A 22,500-nucleotide genomic window follows, 5' to 3' on the forward strand; every position below is an offset into this window, starting at 1 on the left:
TGAGCTTGTGTGCAACACGAGGACAACCTGTATGCCAAATATCATTAATTTGCTTCCAAAGTAAATTGATCTACTGTACAGTATATGCCATATATAATCAATCAATCAAAGTTTATTTATATAGCCCTTAATCATAAATACCTCAACGGGCTAACAATCTGTTATTCAGCATGTGCCTGATAGTAAAAACAAAAATTCAGATAAAAAAAATAAATTATACTTTAAAGGCCTACTGAAAGCCACTACTACCGACCACGCAGTCTGATAGTTTATATATCAATGATGACATCTTAACATTGCAACACATGCCAATATGACTTACTAAAGTGCAATTTTAAATTTTGCGCCGAAATACCCTGCTGAAAACGTTCCGGTATGATGACGCCTGCGCGTGACGTCACGGATTGTAGAGGACATTTTGGGACAGCATGGTGGCCAGCTATTAAGGCGTCTGTTTTCTGGACATCTGTGTTGGTGAATCTTTTGGAATTTGTTCAATGAACAATGGAGACAGCAAAGAAGAAAGCTGTAGGTGGGAAGCGGTGCATTGCGGCCGGCTGCATCAACACAAACACAGCCGGTGTTTCATTGTTTACATTCCCGAAAGATGACAGTCAAGCTTTACCATTGGCCTGTGGAGAACTGGTACAACAGAGACTCTTACCAGGAGGACTTTGAGTTGAATACGCAGACGCGGTACCGTGAGTACGCAGCTGCGGCCTACAAACATTTGATCGCTTGTCTGTACGTGCGTGCCGCTATGTGCATGTCACGTACGTAACTTTGGGGACTTTGGGGAAATATATGTGCTATATGAACTTTGGGGAGGTGAACAGTACTTTGGGCTGTGGGATTGAGTGTGTTGTGCAGGTGTTTGAGTTGTATTGGTGGGTTATATGGACGGGAGGGGGGAGGTGTTTGTAATGCGGGATTAATTTGTGGCATATTAAATATAATCCTGGTTGTGTTGTGGCTAATAGAGTATATATATGTCTTGTGTTTATTTACTGTTTTAGTCATTCCCAGCTGAATATCAGGTCCCACCCGCCTCTCATAGCATCTTCCCTATCTGAATCGCTCCCACTGCCCTCTAGTCCTTCACTCTTACTTTCCTCATCCACAAATCTTTCATCTTTGCTCAAATTAATGGGGAAATCGTCGCTTTCTCGGTCCGAATCGCTCTCGCTGCTGGTGGCCATGATTGTAAACAATGTGCAGATGTGAGGAGCTCCACAACCGGTGACGTCATGTGAATATCGTCTGCTACTTCCGGTACAGGCAAGGCTATTTTATCAGCGACCAAAAGTTGCGAACTTTATCGTCAATGTTCTCTACTAAATCCTTTCAGCAAAAATATGGCAATATCGCGAAATGATCAAGTATGACACATAGAATGAACCTGCTATCCCCGTTTAAATAAGAAAAATACATTTCAGTAGGCCTTTAATTGCAAATTCATTTAGACTAGGGGTCCCCAAACTTTTTGACTCGAGTGCCGCATCGAGTTAAAACAATTTGGCCGGGGCCGGGCTGTATGAGCGTGCACTTGCCGCGGTGCGAGCGCTATGATGTCACGTTATCAATGGAAAAACATTTTTTTAGGCAATAGGATTTGCCTGAGCGGCTAGGACACCGAGAGTAAGAAGCGTTAGAAAATGCATTAGAAAGGACAGATTTAAAAAAAAAAAAAAAAAGAATAAAAAAATATATAAATATATGTATATATTTAACTTGGGGACCCCTGATTTAGACAATTCACATTGCAGTTTATAGTAATAAAAAAATATTTTCTTTAAAACTGTGGCATGTGCCAAGATATTTCTTATTTTATTTTTTAGATTTTATTTTTTTTGCAATTTTTTTTTTGCTTTTCACTATGAGGGAATGCTATCTTTGCAATTGTTCGGTTTCCTTTCATTATGTTGGTTTGTTTACATTTATCTTCAGGAGTAACTCTAATTCCACACTGTACAAATATAGAACTCCCCATTTTTTGTTTCTTTTTGAACCCCAAAAGGGACAAGTGGTAGAAAATGGATGGATGGATGGACTTTCTTCAGGCTTCAGATAAGCTGAAATGTGGATGAGCGATTTCAAATAGTGGGGAAGCCTTTACAATTTATTATCAACAGAGAAGATCAGAGCCACGTTATCACTGTTTTACAATATGAGTGGATTTCCCAGGTGGGACCTTTAACACTGATGTTCTCCTGCCTCTGATGTGAATCAATAATAACAAAAGCACAGATGGTTGCTTGATGGATTCACACCAAAAGTGCAGGCCTACTGAAAGCCACTACTACCGACCACGCAGTCTGATAGTTTATATATCAATGATGAAATCTTAACATTGCAACACATGCCAATATGGCCGGGTTCACTTATAAAGTGACATTTTAAAATTCCCGGGAAATATCCGGCTGAAACATCGCGGTATGATGACGTATGCGCGTGACGAAGTCCGAGTAACAGAAGTTATGGTACCCCGTAGAATCCTATACAAAAAGCTCTGTTTTCATTTCATAATTCCACAGTATTCTGGACATCTTTTGCAATTTTTTTAATGAACAATGAAGGCTGCAAAGAAGACAGTTGTAGGTGGGATCAGTGTATTAGCAGCGGACTACAGCAACACAACCAGGAGGACTTTGTTGGAGCGCTAGCCGCGCTAGCCGCGCTAGCCGCCGACTTCACCTTGACTTCCTACGTCTCCGGGCCGCCAAACGCATCGGGTGAAGTCCTTCGTCCTTCTGCCGTTCGCTGGAACACAGGTGAGCACGGGTGTTGATGAGCAAATGAGGGCTGGCTGGCGTAGGTGGAGAGCTAATGTTTTTAGCATAGCTCTGTGCAATCCGGTTGCTAAGTTAGCTTCAATGGCGTCCTTAGCACAGCATTGTTAACCTTCGCCAGCCTGGAAAGCATTAACCGTGTATTTACATGTCCACGGTTTAATAGTATTGTTGATTTTCTATCTATACTTCGAGTCAGGGGTTTATTTATTTTGTTTCTATATGCAGTTAAAGCAAGATGCTATCACGTTAGCTCGTAGCTAAAGCATTTCGCCGATGTAAAAGGCACTGAATGTCCATTTCGCGTTCTCGACTCTCATTTTCAAGAGGATATAGTATCCGAGGTGGTTTAAAATACAAATCTGTGATCTACAATAGAAAAAGGAGAGTGTGGAATCCAATGAGCCAGCTTGTACCTAAGTTACGGTCAGAGCGAAAAAAGATACGTCCATCGCTGCCTCTCAAGTCATTCACTGTAACGTTCCTCATCTACGAATCTTTCATCCTCGCTCAAATTAATGGGGTAATCATCACTTTCTCGGTCCGAATCTCTCTCGCTCCATTGTAAACAATGGGGAATTGTGAGGAATCCTAGCTCCTGTGACGTCACGCTACTTCCGGTACAGGCAAGGCTTTTTTTTCTATCAGCGAGCAAAAGTTGCGAACTTTATCGTCGATTTTCTCTACTAAATCCTTTCAGCAAAAATATGGCAATATCGCGAAATGATCAAGTATGACACATAGAATGGATCTGCTATTCCCGTTTAAATAAAAAAAAATCATTTCAGTAGGCCTTTAAAGTCGGCTGGCCAACCAGCTGTACTGCACAGTATCTTACCTTTATCAGCCCTTAAACTAATAAATAGCTGGCTGGCCACTGCTTAAACAATATACAGTCATTGTATTATGCCAGCTTTGGTTTTTATTTGTGACCGGACCTCATGAAATTCTCAACATTTTCTGAAAAGCTTAATATCCACTGCTCTGACTGACATGCACACACAGAGTTACACAACAACCAGTCAGCGATGCTGCGATAATAGTGTCGCGACCTGTCAGGTCTGACTACGTTCTGTCTTTCATTATTTTCTGTATTTGTTTCCTTTCTAGGATTCTTATTTTTCGTCCACTTCCCGTTTGGCTCCACCACTCCTCTGGCCTGAACGCTGTCTCCTGATTGGCAATCAGGGCTGGATCGTTAAGTCTCTATCGTGTATTTTGTTGCTCTACACAAGTCATTGCTTTGTAATTCCATGCTACATAGCTTTCCTTGTGTTCGCTTTGCACTTCCTAGATGCACTAGTCCTTAGGATTTGTTATTAAAGTCTCTTCTTGCCTGCACATTGTCTCCTGGCTCCGCATTTTGGAGTCAGAACAACAGTGATCATGCGAGTTAATGACAAATAGCTGCCAGACTGGCAACAAAAAATCTAAAGAGTCACTTGAAAGCTAAAAGAGCAGACTATTTTTGGGAGCCGAGCCAAAAGAACAGACTCCCTGGAGGAGTCAAAATTACCATCACAAAGTTCCAGGAAATACAAATTGACTCTCGTTTATCATGGTTAACTAGTACCGGACATAACTGTGAGAAACAAATTACTGCGAAGTCGGATGATTAATGAATAAAATAGTTTCATAGTAAGAGTATAACATGTTTTTACATCCTTCTAAATAGTTTTTAACACTGGAAGAGCCCTCTAAACATGAAATGACACCAATATAGTCGGTCATCTTTACGCTCTTTTCACCCAATATAGTAGCTTTGAGTCTGTTCTTCTGTACAATACAGTACTCACTCACTCATAATCCTTCAGGCGACATTGTTATGACTGTCGCCTGGCCACCAAAACACGGCCATGATATAGAAATACTCACATGCTGGGTAATTCCTCTAAGACCCTGTCTACATTAATTCGGATAACTCATTAAACAAATAATTATTTAGCCTAAGCCTTGTTTCAGCCACACCAAATCATCGGTTCCCCTCCTTAGAAATGTTTTTACACAGGTAAGTGCGCCGTGTATTTCTTGAATCTCCGGCTCTTAGCTTTGTATAGACTCATTGATTGTTTACAAACTGAGTTTGGAGAGGAAGTGACATCAGAAAGAACGTGCCACGGCCAGCTTCATAATAAAGCGGTTTCGTAACTCGGAGCTAACCACTGGAAACATGGAGGCGAGTCATCTAGACATGCCCTTGTTTCTCCTTCCGTCTGTACAGACGCTTGTGGAAATCACACATGAATACCTTAAGAGAAAGCAATTGCAGTTATTTCGGATACAACACTTCTTAGACGGCAAGAGAATTTTCGAATGTCGAGGTCAGCTGTGATTCTACTTAGTGAAAAACTTTGTCCATTTGTCGAAGGAGAGACGAGAATGCGGGCTACCGTGGATGTGATAAAAAAAGGTAGCGTGTGCTTTGTGTTACTTGGCCGTCGAGGTAAGACTACGGAAAACGGCAACTGCATTTGGACTGGCAAAGCAGACTGTATCAGGTATTGTCCGTCATGTATGTCGCGGACTCAACGTCTAGGTCCAGAGTATATAAAGTCACCAAAAACGAAAGGACAATGAAGGTGAAGGCAAAAGAGTGAGGAGTGTCCTGACCAGATATCTAGATACCTAGATTGATTGATGTAAAATGTTCTTTATCACATTGTTTACTTCCACTTGTCCACTAAAGATTTGATTAATTTATGATGGCTCAGATGTGTTTAACTACAATAGGGCCCCATAGCACACTGGATTCTAGTTAATTGAAATACCACAACACTGGATATTGTTCAGATAAGTTACATTTAAGAACTTGCACACAAAGCAACACTGGAGGTGACTATGACGTGCGCATTTTCCACGCATGCGTACTAGGTTGCGTTGCGCCCGGCGGACGGAGGGGGTCTTAAACGACCATTGTGTGTGTGTGGACACGGATAAGGTTAGGTGGGATTTACCCTGGATAACTGGCTTAGTGTAGAAGGGGCCTAAATCAGAACTGGGATTCCGTGTGACCTCGGGTGTGTCCTGCTAAAACTTGGTCAACAGTCGCAGCTATAATCATGCGCTTTGTTGTCAGCATTCCGTGTTGTTAGTGACACGTGTCTGCATTGTCATTCAGCATCGCTCACGCCGAAATCGTGGTATTGACATTGAAGATGAAGTGCATCAAAAGAGTTCATCTCTACTTTGGCTGAACAGCTGCTGATAGCTGGAAGTTTATAGCAGTTTTGTTAGTCTCATGTGCTGCTGCGAGTCAAATGCTACATCCTACTGTTGCCTTTTGATATCACTCATGTTAAAGGCTCACCAATGTGAAGATGTGTTATTTATAAGGCAGGAGTTTAAAAGGAAGTCCATCAAAAAATGTTCTGCCAACTGTTGGTAAACTTGATTTTTGCAGTAAAGATAGCGCAACTAACAACTGTTGTTGTTAGCATTGTCCCCCCCTTGTGAATATCTTTATCGATCGCCTTACCAAAATAAATAAGACAAATACTGCACTGTAATATGTATTACACATAAGCAAAACCTAATGGTACCCTTACTTAAAGGCCTACTGAAACCCACTACTACCGACCACGCAGTCTGATAGTTTATATATCAATGATGAAATCTTAACATTGCAACACATGCCAATACGGCCGGGTTAACTTATGAAGTGCAATTTTAAATTTCCCGCTAAACTTCCGGTTGAAAACGTCTATGTATGATGACGTATGCGCGTGACGTCAATCGTTGAACCAGAAGTATTGGTACACCATTGAATCCAATACAAAAAGCTCTGTTTTCATCTCAAAATTCCACAGTATTCTGGACATCTGTGTTGGTGAACCTTTTGCAATTTGTTTAATGAACAATGAAGACTGCAAAGAAGAAAGTTGTAGGTGGGATCGGTGTATTAGCGGCGGACTACAGCAACACAACCAGGACGACTATGAGATGGATAGCAGACGCGCTATCCGGCGACCTCACCTTGACTTCCTCCGTCTCCGGGCCGCCGACCGCATCTATGATCGTCGCTCCGTCGATCGCTGGAACGCAGGTGAGCATGGGTGTTGATGAGCAGATGAGGGCTGGCGTAGGTGGATAGCTAATGTTTTTAGCATAGCTCTGTAGAGGTCCCGTTGCTAAGTTAGCTTCAATGGCGTCGTTAGCAACAGCATTGTTAAGCTTCGCCAGCCTGGAAAGCATTAACCGTGTATTTACATGTCCATGGTTTAATAGTATTGTTGATTTTCTGTCTATCCTTCCAGTCAGGGGTTTATTTCTTTTGTTTCTATCTGCATTTAAGCCCGATGTGCTATTACGTTAGCTCCGTAGCTAAAGAGCTTCGCCGATGTATTGTCGTGGAGATAAAAGTCACTGTGAATGTCCATTTTGCGTTCTCAACTCTCATTTTCAAGAGGATATAGTATCCGAGGTGGTTTAAAATAGAAATCCGTGATCCACAATAGAAAAAGGAGAAAGTGTAGAATCCAATGAACCCTTGTACCTAAGTTACGGTCAGAGCGAAAAAAGATACGTCCTGCACTATACTCTAGTCCTTCACTCTCCGAATCGCTCTGGCTGCATTGTAAACAATGGGGAAATGTGAGGAGCCTTTCAACCTGTGACGTCACGCTACTTTTGGTACAGACAAGGCTTTTTTTATCAGCGACCAAAAGTTGCGAACTTAATCGTCGATGTTCTCTACTAAATCCTTTCAGCAAAAATATGGCAATATCGCAAAATGATCAAGTATGACACATAGAATGGATCTGCTATCCCCGTTTAAATTTAAAAAATTCATTTCAGTAGGCTTTTAAGGCCAAAAACATGTAGAATATGCTTTAAAGACGTAAAATAAAGCTGTGATGTATTGAAGCCGCGATATCTAAAGTGCAATTAAGAGAGGGGCAACTATAAAGGAAGTATGGCTACATTTTATATTAGCTGATTTAGGTTATCCGAGCTCAGGCTTTCTCAAATAGGGGGTCACGAGAGGGACAAGCGGTAGTAAATGGATGGATGGATGGATGTCCTAGCTACACATACAGCAGAAACTACTTTACCTTCTAGTACATGATTAGTGAGAAATATGCACAGCCTCTAGAAGGTTCACAGTTGGGTTTTTGTAAAATGACACCAATGAGATGGTTTAGTGGCATGGATGAATAACCTGACAGATGGATTGCTCAAATATTCATCTGGGAAATATGTAACATCATCAATGGGCTTGGCCGTGCGCCTAAAATAATAATCACATTGGCTAGCTTGGCTGCAATATTTTATGATTTGAGTCACATCCATCAAACAATCATAATGTCCCTTTTAATTTTGTATTATCAAGATCATTTGTGTAGACCTGGTGGAAACAGAGAACAACTTTTTTTTTTGGAAATGTAATTTTTGAGAAAAAGGGGTTTAAAAGGATAATATAATTGATTATATTTGGTAGCCTAAATACAATTGTATTATTAGGATATTGGTGTCCTAATATATATGTATATGTATGTGTATATATATATATATATATATATATATATATATATATATATATATATAGCCCAGCCCCTGGCCAAATTTCTTTAATCTAATGCGGCCCCCAGGTCAAAAAATTTGGGGACCCCTGGTTTAGATAGTTCATTTTCATCAGCAATGTATAAAATCAAACCCAAGAAATGTAAATATCGAAATGGGCCACAAACCAAATCGTGTTCAGAGCCACAAAAAGCATTGAGCGATCACTGAATGTTCAACGTGTTATAGTACAAGTTAGTGGCACTTAAATGAATCCCGTTACATAACAATCCTACAGAATAGACGAGGTGATGGATAGATTTTAGACAAACTGGACTTCTCTGCATTAGTGTAGACATGAAGCTTAAAGAAAAAGCAAACCATAAGATAATGTCCTATTGTCAATAATCCTGCCTAAAGTGGGGGTTAGATGAAAAACTTAAGTTAATTGTATTCATATTAGGAGTGGATTACCCAAGAAAGCCGATGATCAGGACCAGTTAATTGTTTTCTGCGGAGTGCTGCTGTCAGAGAGTTTGGATGCATCTCATTAAACTGTACTGTAGTCCCCCATCCCTAGAGTCAAGCTCTGAGAATAGCTCAATAAGATGAGCAGCTAAGTCAGCAGCAGGTCAATAAGAGACAATAACTGCAGTGAAAGGGCATTGGAAAGTGGGTCCAATGGGAAACATCTGCATAATGTTCTTCTTGAGTGCACAGTGGGAACATTTGCAATAAGACCCAGAAGAATATACACAATCTGAGGAGAGTTCAGTAGAACGTTTCGGAAAATCAAATGTATGTTTAATGAAAGTTCAGAAGAGAGAGAAACATAACCTTGAATAGGTAATCCCGGAAACTCATTAGAGGCTCAAAGTCCTTAAGTGAGTCCGCAGTGTTAATAAGTTGCCAAGCAACAATACCTCAGAATGCAATTACGAGTGTTATGATGCAAGTCTTCCAACATTTAATGAATCTCCATAGTATTACAGTCACAAAATGTTTTTCTGCAATTTAACTTTAGAAAGCAACACATTCCCATGTGACTTGTTTTAGGGTTTTCTTTTGGAGAGGAAAAAAAACTAATGCATATTGTTTATTATTATTATAGAAATTAAAAGTCTCACCCGGAACTATACCTGGTGAAACATAATGATCTGACAAAGGTTGACGTGTACCAAAACACGTGCAAACTTGATAGCACACACAAAGCTGGACTACTAAACTTGTGTGCAGAGGGTTGAGTCTCTTAAATGAGAACATCGCGAGTGCAATCCTTTTAGCCTGTCTGTCTTCATATATCTGCTGAATATTAGAACGCCCACAATACTCAGAGGAGGCGATGCAAATATAATAATTTAGCACTTGCAGAGTGGGACTACTGGAACTGTTCTGCAGCTGCTGTTTTTTGTCTGCATTTAGCATGTTTGAAATGTTTGCGTATTAAGATGAGCCATCTAGCAATGTGCAGAGACATCCTGGAGGAAAACCAACGCTTCCTTTCCAACCTGATGAAGCTTGAGAGGTTCTGCAAAGAAGAACCTGTATGTAGATCATCAGTCGTTTAAAAACCGCCACATCTACACTTTCATGGCAAATAATGCCAACAAACTTAGAATTTGGCAAGTTAGTCTCAATGTAATTTAATACAGTGACACTCAATGCCTGTAGCATTTCATATCTGGCTTCGTGATGGCCATAAGTTGTGTGTTCCCCTTTAAGAATGGCGGTATGTGGGGTGAGTGATGTGTGTAAGTGAGTGGGCAAGTTAGGAGAGGGAGCGCTATCATGCTCAGGAGTGTTAATAGCAAGGTGGATGGCTTTGTGGAAAACATAAATAAAGAGTTGTAACAAATTGACGGCCTCGTCATTACCCGCGCTCCTCGACCACGGCCTGGGAGCAGACAAGCAGGAAAGGTGTAACATGATGTTTCTTGGCGCCTGCTGAGGCTGGATCTTTGAAAATCATTGCACCCGGTCGTAAAGGTGTTCTTTTTCTTAGCCCGTATACATGGCGTGCAAAACCTCTTTCCATCGTCATAAGTGAGCCATTTGCTGAAAAGTGGTTCCTGAAGCCACTTTTCTTTGAAGCTTCGCTTCTTGGGATTTATTGCTCGCCATGACGAAAACAATAACACGCGGGAGTCCTAATACTGGAAATGCAGTATTAGTGATCGATAAATTGTATTATTGTTCTGATGATATAAAGATAAACTTATTCAGAGCCTATTGCACTCCTCTGTATACTTCCCCCTGTGGGTAAAGTATAAGCAGAAAAGCAAACAGAAGCTGCAGGTTGCTTATAATGATTGTATGAGGCTTCTCCTGGAAATTCCAATAAGTTCCAGTGCAAGGTAGATGTTTGTCAGTGTTGGAGTGCCCACTTTCTCAGTGTTGCTACGCAACCTTATATATAAGTTTATGTGTAGGGCATCTGAGTCTGAAAATGACATAATCACGGTGATGTCAGGTACTCATCTGGACTATGGAACCATTGGCACACATGTTTGTATGTCAGAAACTGACATTTAGGCTTTATGTTTTATTGTTTTGTTTTTACTGTTTTTATGTGTGCAATGGATCTCTAAGGTTTGCAATAAAGATTGATTGATGCATTGATTGGTCAAACTTTCGGCAATTTTTTTTTTTTTTTTTTTTTGATCGCTTTGATTTCATTGGGTGGTGCTGGCTGTCTGGGGGTGTTGTGGCTGCTGTTTCTGCTGCTGTTTGTTTGTGGTGTGGGCGCCCGTGGCTGCTGGGTCTGGTGCAGGGGGGTGGCTGATGTTGTGACTGGTGGCAGCGCGCGCGTGGTGGTTGTCGGGGCTGACAAACTGTGTATATGTAGGTATGTATGTATATATATGTGTAGGTGTATGTGTATGTGTGTGTATGTGTACATGTGTATGTGTATGTTTATGTATATAGAAATGTATGTATATTTCTGGGGGTACGTTCTGGGCCTGCCTGTCGGGTGGGGGTCGGCGCTTCAGGCTACTGCATCCGGACTGCGTGTCTGGAGCTCCTGGGTCCCACCGTCCATCCCTTCCGGGTGCCCGTCTTGGTTGGGGCCTGCTGGGTCTGGTCCCTGCGTGTACTGTGGTACTTTGGTGCTGCAGGGTATTCCGAGGTGCTGCAAGTCGGCCAGTTGTTGGGGTAGCGACCTTGTGTGTCAGCATGTCTGTGATCTTCTTTTAATTCTTTTTTAAAATTTTTTTTAATAGATTTAATTATTTATTTATTCTCATTTTTTAATGTATTTTATTAATATAATTATTATTATTATTATTATTTATTGTATTTATTTATTTTCCCCTACCTCAGGGGGGGACTCGGTGGGGCGGTTGCTGGTTGTTCCATCTCCATCGTTGGGGTCCCTGCGGGTGGGGTGGGTGGTTCCGTGGCCCCGTGCTGGGTGGTCCTGTGGCGGCCGGCTTGGGTGGGGTGGCCGTGGGCCGGCCTCGCCGGGCTCTCCGGGGGTGGGTGGGGGGGCTCATGGGGGCCCGGTTGCCGGTGGGGCGGGGGGCGGTCTTCCCGTCCGGTTGCGGGGGATCTCCGGGCCTCTCGGGTGGGGCGTCCCGCCTTTCTGTCCGTGTGGGGTGTGGTCTCTCGCTGGCTTGGGGTCTGGCTTCCCCCTGCTTTTCTCGTGCCTTGTCCTCTGCCGGGTGCGTCTGTCTGCGGCCTGCTGCTGGCCCTTGTGGGCGGCGCAATGGGCCAGGCTCTGGGGTTCCTGTCGCTGTCCGGCTTGGCTGCGTGGGGGCGGTGGTCCCTGGTTCCCTGGGCACCACACCTACTGTTTATGGGATGGGCTCTCGGGAGGCTGGGGCCGTACTCTGGCTCCCGCACACACTGGGAGTCAAATGTATTGTACATGCAAATTCACATATACTCACATACATACATACACACATACATAGGTACCTACACTCCCACATACATATACAAATACAGTACATATTTACACACTCAAAGTTCGTACATCCACACGCACACTCATTATACAAACATACTGTATACACATACTGTAAATATACAATCACTGTAAAAACATACATATACACATACTGTACATATACACTCACTGTACAAACACACACATACACATACTGTACATATACATTCACTGTACAAACAAACACATACATATACTGTACATATACATTCACTGTACAAACACACATATACACATACTGTACATATACATTCACTGTACAAACACACACATACATATTCTATACATATACATTCACTGTACAAACACACATATACACACTGTACCCATACATTCACTGTACAAGCACACATATACACATACTGTACATATACAAGTACATATGCACACATACGCTCATGCACATAATCACGTTTCATCAAAAATATATTTACGTTGTTGCCCTAGGGTAAACTGGGTATAACACATGGCACACTGACAAAGCTTAACCTATTTTTACTATAACAATCTACAAGGTTAATGTAGGTTGCTTCTCTTTCTTCCCCTCAATTTTTCTGCATTGTTTCGTATCTCAAGTTATCATTACGTATTTGTATTGTTGCATTTGAACAATTGTATTGTTGATAATAAAAGTAAAGTGTTGGTATTGTTTATTATCAATAGCACTATTTCTATTGGTATTCATATTGCTCCATTTTTAGTGTAATAATGCTCATTATCATGTCTGTATTATTTTTTATTTTTGCTAACTGCTTATTTGCTATTACTTTTACCATCATATTTTTACATGTCGTATTTGCTGATGTTGCTCTGTTGTTGTTGTTGTTGTTGTTGTTGTGTTTGCTGTTGTTGTTTTTGTCTCTCTGTCTAATCCCCCTCTTGTCCCCACAATTCCCCCCTCTGTCTTCATTTTTTTCTCTTTCTATTCCCTCCTGCTCCGGCCCGGCTGCACCAAATGATAATATAAATATATTTAATAAAGTCAAAATACAAATAAGGCAACAAGAGAAGTATCCTACACTTCTCTTTTGTAAAGTAAATCTGAACAGCCGATATGGGCATCTACATCTACTATATGATTTGCCTGAGAAGCTGGGCAGGACATAAATAAATTTAAAAAAATAAAAAATTAAAAAAATAAAAAAAACTTTCGGCAAATCAAAGTTTAAGAAATTGTACCGGAAAGTGCATTACTTTGAAGTTGACCAATAATTAATCATTTGACCCGGCAAATATAAACAAAACAAAAACACCGGCGGAAAGCGATAATCGATTAAAAAACAACAACAAGCAATCAGTAAAAAAAACAAAATCTGCGTCCGTGGTACGAGCGGACTTCCGGAAGTGCACGTCCTTTCTGATTTCAATGCGTAAAAAGACCCAAAAAGTGTGTTAACGCCAACACTACTTACGTACATGTGCTTTTTTTTTTTTTGTATTAAATTTGCAAAAAAAAAAAAAAAATCATATCATTATGGGGTATCATCTGTTGAATTGTAAGGTCAAAATTGAATGTATTAAATTTTGGAATACGGCTTCAAGATAACAAAATGTAGAAAAAGTGAAGTACTGTGATTACTTTCCGAGTGCACTGTGTTACTGTATATTTGTGTGCTGCATGTCAACAACATGACAAAACGCCACAGGGACCCCACGAGGCCATAAATGTGGCGGGAAATGAGTTACTCCATGGTGACAGCCAAAATCCTATTTCAAAACAGACGGTCTTATCCACTTTTGCACAATTTTACACACAGTCTTAGTAGATGACCAGCTACACACCCACAACAAAATTGTATATTGTATGTACGTGTTTACCTTCACATTTAATACCTCGTGCTATAATAATTACATGGGAAAAAAGTAATTTTGGATTTATTGTATGCAACACTCCAGCCTCAACTTGCATTTAAGGCCACACCGAAACATTTTCAACAAAAGTTTTTGCCATTTCAGCCTTGTTTTCAGATGCCATCTGCGTTTTGGGAGGCCAAATGGAACATCTTTTTTTACTAAGCTTACCAGACTACTAATACGGCTACAGAGTCTCCGTGTGAATAACAATTCACAGCCTCACTTACAGCATGGAATATATAGACACTGTATCCTTCCACTGCTGCAGCTACAGAGCAAGAATAACTTTGCTTAGTAACTTTTTGCAAATCATAATGTCGCTAATTAATGTATAGTCTAAAAGTTTACACTTAAACTACAGGTGGTAATGATAAAGCAGCAATTGAGTTTCCAGCTGCGTCGGCTGAGAATATAAAAAGGGATAAAGATAAGGAGCTGGGGCCTCATGTACAAAGCTTGCATACACACAAAAACCTGCCTAATGCCCTTTTTCAAGGCTTATATGAACAATTACATCACCTCCCGAACTCCCCACCCCTGACATTCGGGCTCTGCCAAGATTGATTTTAACAGTGTATAAAAGATCGAGGCAAGGACACAAAATCCTGTTTTTTGCCAAGGCATTTAATGCTTCAAGTTCATATTAATATTTGTGAGGACCTATTAATTTATCTAGGCGACATGTGGAGCCAAATTGGTCACGTACTGTATGGCTGTGACAGTCTTCGCCTGTATATTGTAATAAGACATTGAGTACCGTATTTTCCGGACCATAGGGCACACCGGATTATAATGCGCATTGCCAATGAGCGGGTTTAGTCAGGTCTATTTTCATACAAAAGGCGCACCGGATTATAGGGCGACTTAAAGGGGTCATATATATATACTTTTTTTCTAAATGGAAAACACTTCCTTGTGGTCTACATAACATGTAATGGTGGTTCTTTGGTCAAAATGTTGCATAGATGATGTTTTACAGATCATCTTCAAGCCGCTTTCTGACAGTCGCTTCAGGATGCGCCGTTTTGTGGGCGGTCTTATTTACGTGGCTCACCTTCGGCAGCGTCTTTTCTCCGTCATCTTTGTTGTAGCTGTGTAGCGTGCAAGGACGGGAGTGGAAGAAGTGTCAAAAGATGACATTCAGACCTTACTTAAATCAGTAACGGAGCAGCATCTCCTCAGCCGTGGCTCACTAGTGCAATAACAACAACGCCAGAAATGTGTCCCGTGAAAAACCGTCCGACCGGAACTCTCTAATAACTAAAGTTCCTTGGGTGAATAATGTAAACTCACTACACCGGTATGTTTTAGCGCTTTCATGGCAAGTTTACTGACAGATATAAGTAAGAACTTTACACTACTTTATATTAGAAATGGCAAGAGCGGAGGTTGAATGCCACATAACAAGAAGATAGAGAAAAGGAAGAAGTTTATCGACTACAGTGTTACCACGGACTACGAAGGCGAACGCGAATGCAGATCCCAAATACAGATCAGCAGGTACCAGAAGGTAAGAAAAGTTGCTTTTGCATAATATTGCGAAACAAAACACCAGATACTATGTCTTACCTTATACACACACCATAATACTCGTATGTTGAAGCACAGTACAATCCATCAAGCGGTGCGGCTTCATAGATTACCAAAGTCCTACTAAAACATTTTGATAGATTTTTGAGCGCCGTGTGTAATGTTCTATATTTTCAACGGAACATATACAATTTTGGTGTCGCTTACTTGAGTCATATTGCAATGTACTCGTATCGCTTATGTGTGACTGCCATTATATTGCAGTCTACACGTATCTCTTATGTGTGACAGACTTCCCTCTCCCCAGCCACTTCGTCCAGCTCTTCCCGGGGGATCCCGAGGCGTTCCCAGGCCAGCCGGGAGACATAGTCTTCCCAACGTGTCCTGGGTCTTTCTCGTGGCCTCTTACCGGTCGGACGTGCCCTAAACACCTCCCTAGGGAGGCGTTCGGGTGGCATCCTGACCAGATGCCCGAACCACCTCATCTGGCTCCTCTCGATGCAGAGGAGTAGCGGCTTTACTTTGAGCTCCTCCCGGATGACAGAGCTTCTCACCCTATCTCTAAGGGAGAGCCCCGCCACCCGGCGGAGGAAACTCACTTCGGCCGCTTGTACCCGTGATCTTGTCCTTTCGGTCATAACCCAAAGCTCATGACCATAGGTGAGGATGGGAACGTAGATCGACCGGTAAATTGAGAGCTTTGCCTTCCGGCTCGGCTCCTTCTTCACCACAACGGATCGATACAGCGTCCGCATTACTGAAGATGCCGCACCGATCCGCCTGTCGATCTCACGATCCACTCTTCCCTCACTCGTGAACAAGACTCCGAGGTACTTGAACTCCTCCACTTGGGGCAGGGTCTCCTCCCCAACCCGGAGATGGCACTCCACCCTTTTCCAGGCGAGAACAATGGACTCGGACTTGGAGGTGCTGATTCTCATCCCAGTCGCTTCACACTCGGCTGCGAACCGATCCAGTGAGAGCTGAAGATCCTGGCCAGCCATCAGGACCACATCATCTGCAAAAAGCAGAGACCTAATACTGCAGCCACCAAACCGGATCCCCTCAACGCCCTGACTGGGGCTAGAAATGATGTCCATAAAAGTTATGAACAGAATCGGTGACAAATTAAAAATAGTACCAACAAAAATTAATTTGGTAGGGCCAGCAGGCATAATGTATGAACACATTTTGTTTTAAGTCACACACATTTTAAATTTTCCTGAGGGAACTCTCCTGAAGGAATCAATAAAGTACTATCTCTCTATCTATCTATATTTCTATAGGGGTAAATCCGAGTCACTCATATTTAGTAGGAAAGCCACACAACTCTTTGTAGATGAGGCCCCTGGTCTCTCATTTTTATTCCTGCTTCATTTGATTTCTGTATTCTGTTTTAATTACTATATTTTATTTCTCTGTACAGTGCGACTGACTTAAGTGATATTTTAGGTATGAGTTCGGACTTACACTAAAATTTCTATTTACAACAGAACTCCTTCATAACTTGGAGGACCACATGTACTGTATATAAAATAGTATTCTTCGTTAATGGTTCAATTAATGTCAATAATACACAAAGTCCCCTGTAGTTTGTTTTTTGGTAGAAAACAAACGCTGCTTCATGTGTTTTTCACTTTATACACTACCGTTCAAAAGTTTGGGGTCACCCAAACAATTTTGTGGAATAGCCTTCATTTCTAAGAACAAGAATAGACTGTCGAGTTTCAGATGAAAGTTCTCTTTTTCTGGCCATTTTGAGCGTTTAATTGACCCCACAAATGTGATGCTCCAGAAACTCAATCTGCTCAAACGAAGGTCAGTTTTGTAGCTTCTGTAACGAGCTAAACTGTTTTCAGATGTGTGAACATGATTGCACAAGGGTTTTCTAATCATCAATTAGCCTTCTGAGCCAATGAGCAAACACATTGTACCATTAGAACACTGGAGTGATAGTTGCTGGAAATGGGCCTCTATACACCTATGTAGATATTGCACCAAAAACCAGACATTTGCAGCTAGAATAGTCATTTACCACAATAGCAATGTATAGAGTGTATTTCTTTAAAGTTAAGACTAGTTTAAAGTTATCTTCATTGAAAAGTACAGTGCTTTTCCTTCAAAAATAAGGACATTTCAATGTGACCCCAAACTTTTGAACGGTAGTGTATATTTAAAAATAAAATAAAACAAAGAACCAATGGCCTACAACAGTGGTCCACAACCTTTTTTGCACCACGGACCGGTTTAATGTAGGCATTATTTTCAGGGACCGGCTTTCCACTGCCAAATAAATACAGCAAAAATAAGTGCATGAAAAATACAACTCACTATAACGCTGAAATGGTGGGAGTCCCGGGCTTGTTTCTTTGCAATGAGATGCAGATGGAAATCAGCCTTTGGCTACAATATGTCACATTTATATTTTATATGCGGGAACCACCGCTAAAAACATGCACCTGGGGATAGGTTGATTGGCAACACTAAATTGGCCCTAGTGTGTGAATGTGAGTGTGAATGTTGTCTGTCTATCTGTGTTGGCCCTGCGATGAGGTGGCGACTTGTCCAGGGTGTACCCCGCCTTCCGCCCGAATGCAGCTGAGATAGGCTCCAGCACACCCCGCGACCGAAAAAGGGACAAGCGGTAGAAATGTAGAACCACCCTTGCTCCTGATGGCTGCTGGTTAGCGCCTTGCATGGCAGTTCCTGCCATCAGTGTGTGAATGTGTGTGTGAATGGGTGAATGTGGAAATACTGTCAAAGCGCTTTGAGTACCTTGAAGGTAAAAAAGCGCTATACAAGTACACCCCATTTATCATTTATAAAAACAGCTTCCCAAAAAATGCTCAGTCTTTCACAAGAAAGGATGGGGCGAGGTACACCCCTTTGTCCACAACTGCGTGAGCAAATAGTCAAACAGTTTAAGAACAACATTTCTCAAAGTGCAATTGCAATAAATTTAGGGATTTCAACATCTACGGTACATAATATCATCAAAAGGTTCAGAGAATCTGGAGAAATCACTCCACGAAAGCGGCATGGCCGGAAACCAACATTGAATGAACGTGACCTTCGATCCTTCAGAGGGCACTGTATCAAAAACCGACATCAATCTCTAAAGGATATCACCACATGGGCTCAGGAACACTTCAGAAAACCACTGTCACTAAATACAGTTCGTCGCTACATCTGTAAGTGCAAGTTAAAGCTCTACTATGCAAAGCGAAAGTCATTTATCAACAACATCCAGAAACGCCGCCGGCTTCTCTGGGTCCGAGATCATCTAAGATGGACTGATGCAAAGTGGAAAAGTGTTCTGTGGTCTGACGAGTCCACATTTAAAAAAATGTTGGGAAATATTCGACATCGTGTCATCCGGACCAAAGGGGAAGCGAACCATCCAGACTGTTATCGACGCAAAGTTGAAAAGCCAGCATCTGTGATGGTATGGGGGTGCATTAGTGCCCAAGGCACCATTAATGCTGAAAGGTACATACAGGTTTTGGAACAACATATGCTGCCATCTAAGCGCCATCTTTTTCATGGACGCCCCTGCTTATTTCAGCAAGACAATGCCAATCCACATTCAGCACGTGTTACAACATCGTGGCTTCGTAAAAAAAGAGTGCGGGTACTTTCCTGGCCCGCCTGCAGTCCAGACCTGTCTCCCATCGAAAATGTGTGGCGCATTATGACGCGTAAAATACGACCGCGGAGACCCCGGACTGTTGAACGACTGAAGCTCTACATAAAACAAGAATGGGAAAGAATTCCACTTTCAAAGCTTCAACAATTAGTTTCCTCAGTTCCCAATCGTTTATTGAGTGTTGTTAAAAGAAAAGGTGATGTAACACAGTGGTGAACATGCCCTTTCCCAACTACTTTGGCACGTGTTGCAGCCATGAAATTCTAAGTTAATTATTTGCAAAAAAAAAATAAAGTTTATGAGTTTGAACATCAAATATCTTGTCTTTGTAGTGCATTCAATTGAATATGGGTTGAAAAGGATTTGCAAATCATTGTATTCTGTTTATTTTTACATCCAACACAATTTCCCAACTCATATGGAAACAGGTATTGTACATACAAAATCAAGATAATATTTAATAGATGACCTTTATTAAAGAATAATTCCGTTACAAATGTAAACACTTTTTGTGGTTGAAGGGGGATCATTAATTCATTTTTTAAAGTAATTTTCCGACAGTAACACTGCTAATAAGCAAAGTTGTGGTAATTCCATTCCACAATGTCTTAACAGCACTAACTCTGATGCATTCTTCCAGGTTAATGGACAGTAACATACAACTGTGCCAATGCATTCCAGGTTTAAATGAATGAGAAAGCTAGGGCTGATCTTGACCTAATTCCAATCAGAGGCAACAAGGTTTTGCATTTGCTGTTTGTTGCATCAACATATTCCTGAGGCCAGTAACTGGAGCAGCAACAATCATTTGTTCCTTTTTTCTCTTTGATCCAAGCAGCTCCCTAGAAGGGCTCCACCCCAAAAGCAGCAGCTAACAATGAATCAGGCAGTGTTGCTTGTGTATGTGTTGTAGAACTAATCAACATCAGTAAAAAAAAAACATATGGTAGAAGTGCAGCATCTCTTAATGAAGGTGTATAGACACGCTTGCATTTTCAATTAGCAGCTCTGGAAATTTCAGCTGCCTCATTTACATGAACAGTGGCGATGTTTACATAACCTGACTCTCGCCAGCTCCTTGCAGTTCGCTGAGCTCCACACAGGGATCTGGGACTTCTCAATAGGAGATGTATTTCAGAAGGCGGGGCCTTGTAAAAAAAAAAAAATCATTGTATGTGATTGGATAAACCACTTGTCCGTTATCTTGAATGATGTGCTACTTCAACCACTCACATCCAAATCAACCCGTGACGCTGATGAGAGCGACGCTGGGAAATCCAAAACAGAACAGCCGACATATTGGATAACGACACAGCGAAAAGTTAGAGAACTTTTACTGAAATAACGCAGCAATGTCAGGAGACAATCGATGTTGTTTGTGCAAAGAAAATATGCAGAATCCATGTCAGCACACGACTCCTCGCTCCGTTCCGCCATTGTTGTTTGAATCAATCAGTCGCTTCGACGCTATGTCACGTCTATGAAATCCCGCCCGGCGATCCTGATTGGTTCATTATTTTTTGCTATCTTGAAGGAGTTTGCAATGCCCTCGAGCCCAGATCCTTGTGTGGAGCTCAGCAAACTACAATGATCTGGCGAGAGTCAGGTTAATGTTATGTAACCTACTCAGTGGCCTAGTGGTTAGAGTGTCCGCCCTGAGATCGGTAGGTTGTGAGTTCAAACCCCGGCCGGGTCATACCAAAGACTATAAAAATGGGACCCATTACCTCCCTGCACTCAGCATCAAGGGTTGGAATTGGGGGTTAAATCACCAAAAATGATTCCCGGGCGCGGCTACGCTGCTGCCCACTGCTCCCCTCACCTCCCAGGGGGTGATCAAGGGGATGGGTCGAATGCAGAGGACAAATTTCACCACACCTAGTGTGTGTGTGACAATCATTGGTACTTTAACTTTAACTTTAACTTTAACATAAAACAATGTCCTGACTTTTAATTTATTCCCATTCTAGATGTGTATTTATATTTTCATAGTTCTAGTAAGACTGCATTCAGAGTACATTTCCATGCACGAAACTAGTTAAAAATCCATTTAAAAAATATATATTTTTGGTAACACTATAGTATGGGGAACATATTCACCATTGATTAGTTGCTTATTAACATGCAAATTAGTAGCATTGGCTCTTAATTAGTCATTATTAAGTACTTATTAATGCCTTATTCTGCATGGCCTTATTATGGCCCTAACCCTAACCCTAACCAAATAATACTAAATTAAGTCTTTGTTACTTAGAATATGTTCCCCTTGTGTCCAAATAACTCTAAATTAAGTCTTTGTTACTTAGAATATGTTCCCCATACTCAATATTATGTTTGTTTGGAAAATGCTGTGAGCCTCCCATACACTGGGGGGCGATTGTGGTCATTTAGTTTGGCTAGCTATAGAATTGTGAGTAGAGCAAGATAATGCTACATGCTGATGATAGCTAATGTTGACCAATTTCGCCCAGAATTCCTTAAGATATTTGTGCTGCTTTTATGTTCCACAAAAGTTGTTGATAATGTGGTCAGTATAATTCACATGTAAATATCTACAGTACATAACTTCAAACAAGTTTGTGTTTCAGGGCAAGCCTCTGCTATAAAACTTTTTGGGAATGAAGTGGAATCACCCCCATGTTATATCTACAAAACATGTGTTTAAAATGTCATAGCTTACTCCAAACAAGCGAGGATTTAGTAGATATGTTTGTGTACAGAGAAATTATAACAATCCATGATTTACAAATGTTTTCACTATAAATTATTTGTTCAGAAATTATAGTGGCCTACAATAGACATAATACGGATATGCTTAAAGTGTTATCATCCTTACAAGGGATGTGCCGATCAATCGGACACAGATCAGTATCAGCCATTTTTTATGAATTGATTTGATTGATGCATTTTGATGCCTATCACAGACATCGATTCCTTCTGGCTGACACTTAATTTTTTGGTCCGCCAACTGACAAGATAGCAGATAATTATGTGTCTTAATGCACAGTGGAGAACCACTCCCCTAAGTTAACAGTAATCACTTCCATTTCGTCAAATAAACTGCATGTCTCAGTATATATTACATTTTGTTAACACTGAAGGACAAGGCTAAACATGTTACACACCAATGGCAAGGAATGCTAATTGCTAAGCTAACCGCTCAGCTAGTTGAAAAAACATTAGAAATACGTGCTCTGTAAAATGTAAGGAATAAAGTTGGAAGCGCGTTACAG

General features: G+C 41.3%; 1 protein-coding gene across 2 annotated transcripts in view; it reads right to left on the bottom strand.

The window, feature by feature from the left end:
- The window catches only part of syt9b (synaptotagmin IXb), a 107,208-nt gene that overhangs the window by 73,427 nt on the left and 11,281 nt on the right, over positions 1-22,500 (bottom strand). The window contains exon 2 of one of the 2 annotated variants that reach the window (XM_062035947.1): positions 2,695-2,760. The exons of the other annotated variant lie outside the window; for it this stretch is intronic. Within the exon in view, the coding sequence (XP_061891931.1) occupies positions 2,695-2,760 (66 nt within the window). The remainder of the gene's footprint in view (positions 1-2,694; positions 2,761-22,500) is intronic. 2 annotated transcript variants of the gene reach the window in all.

The sequence above is a fragment of the Entelurus aequoreus genome, linkage group LG24 (genome assembly GCF_033978785.1).
Source record: "Entelurus aequoreus isolate RoL-2023_Sb linkage group LG24, RoL_Eaeq_v1.1, whole genome shotgun sequence".
In the NCBI taxonomy this organism is placed as follows: domain Eukaryota; kingdom Metazoa; phylum Chordata; class Actinopteri; order Syngnathiformes; family Syngnathidae; genus Entelurus; species Entelurus aequoreus.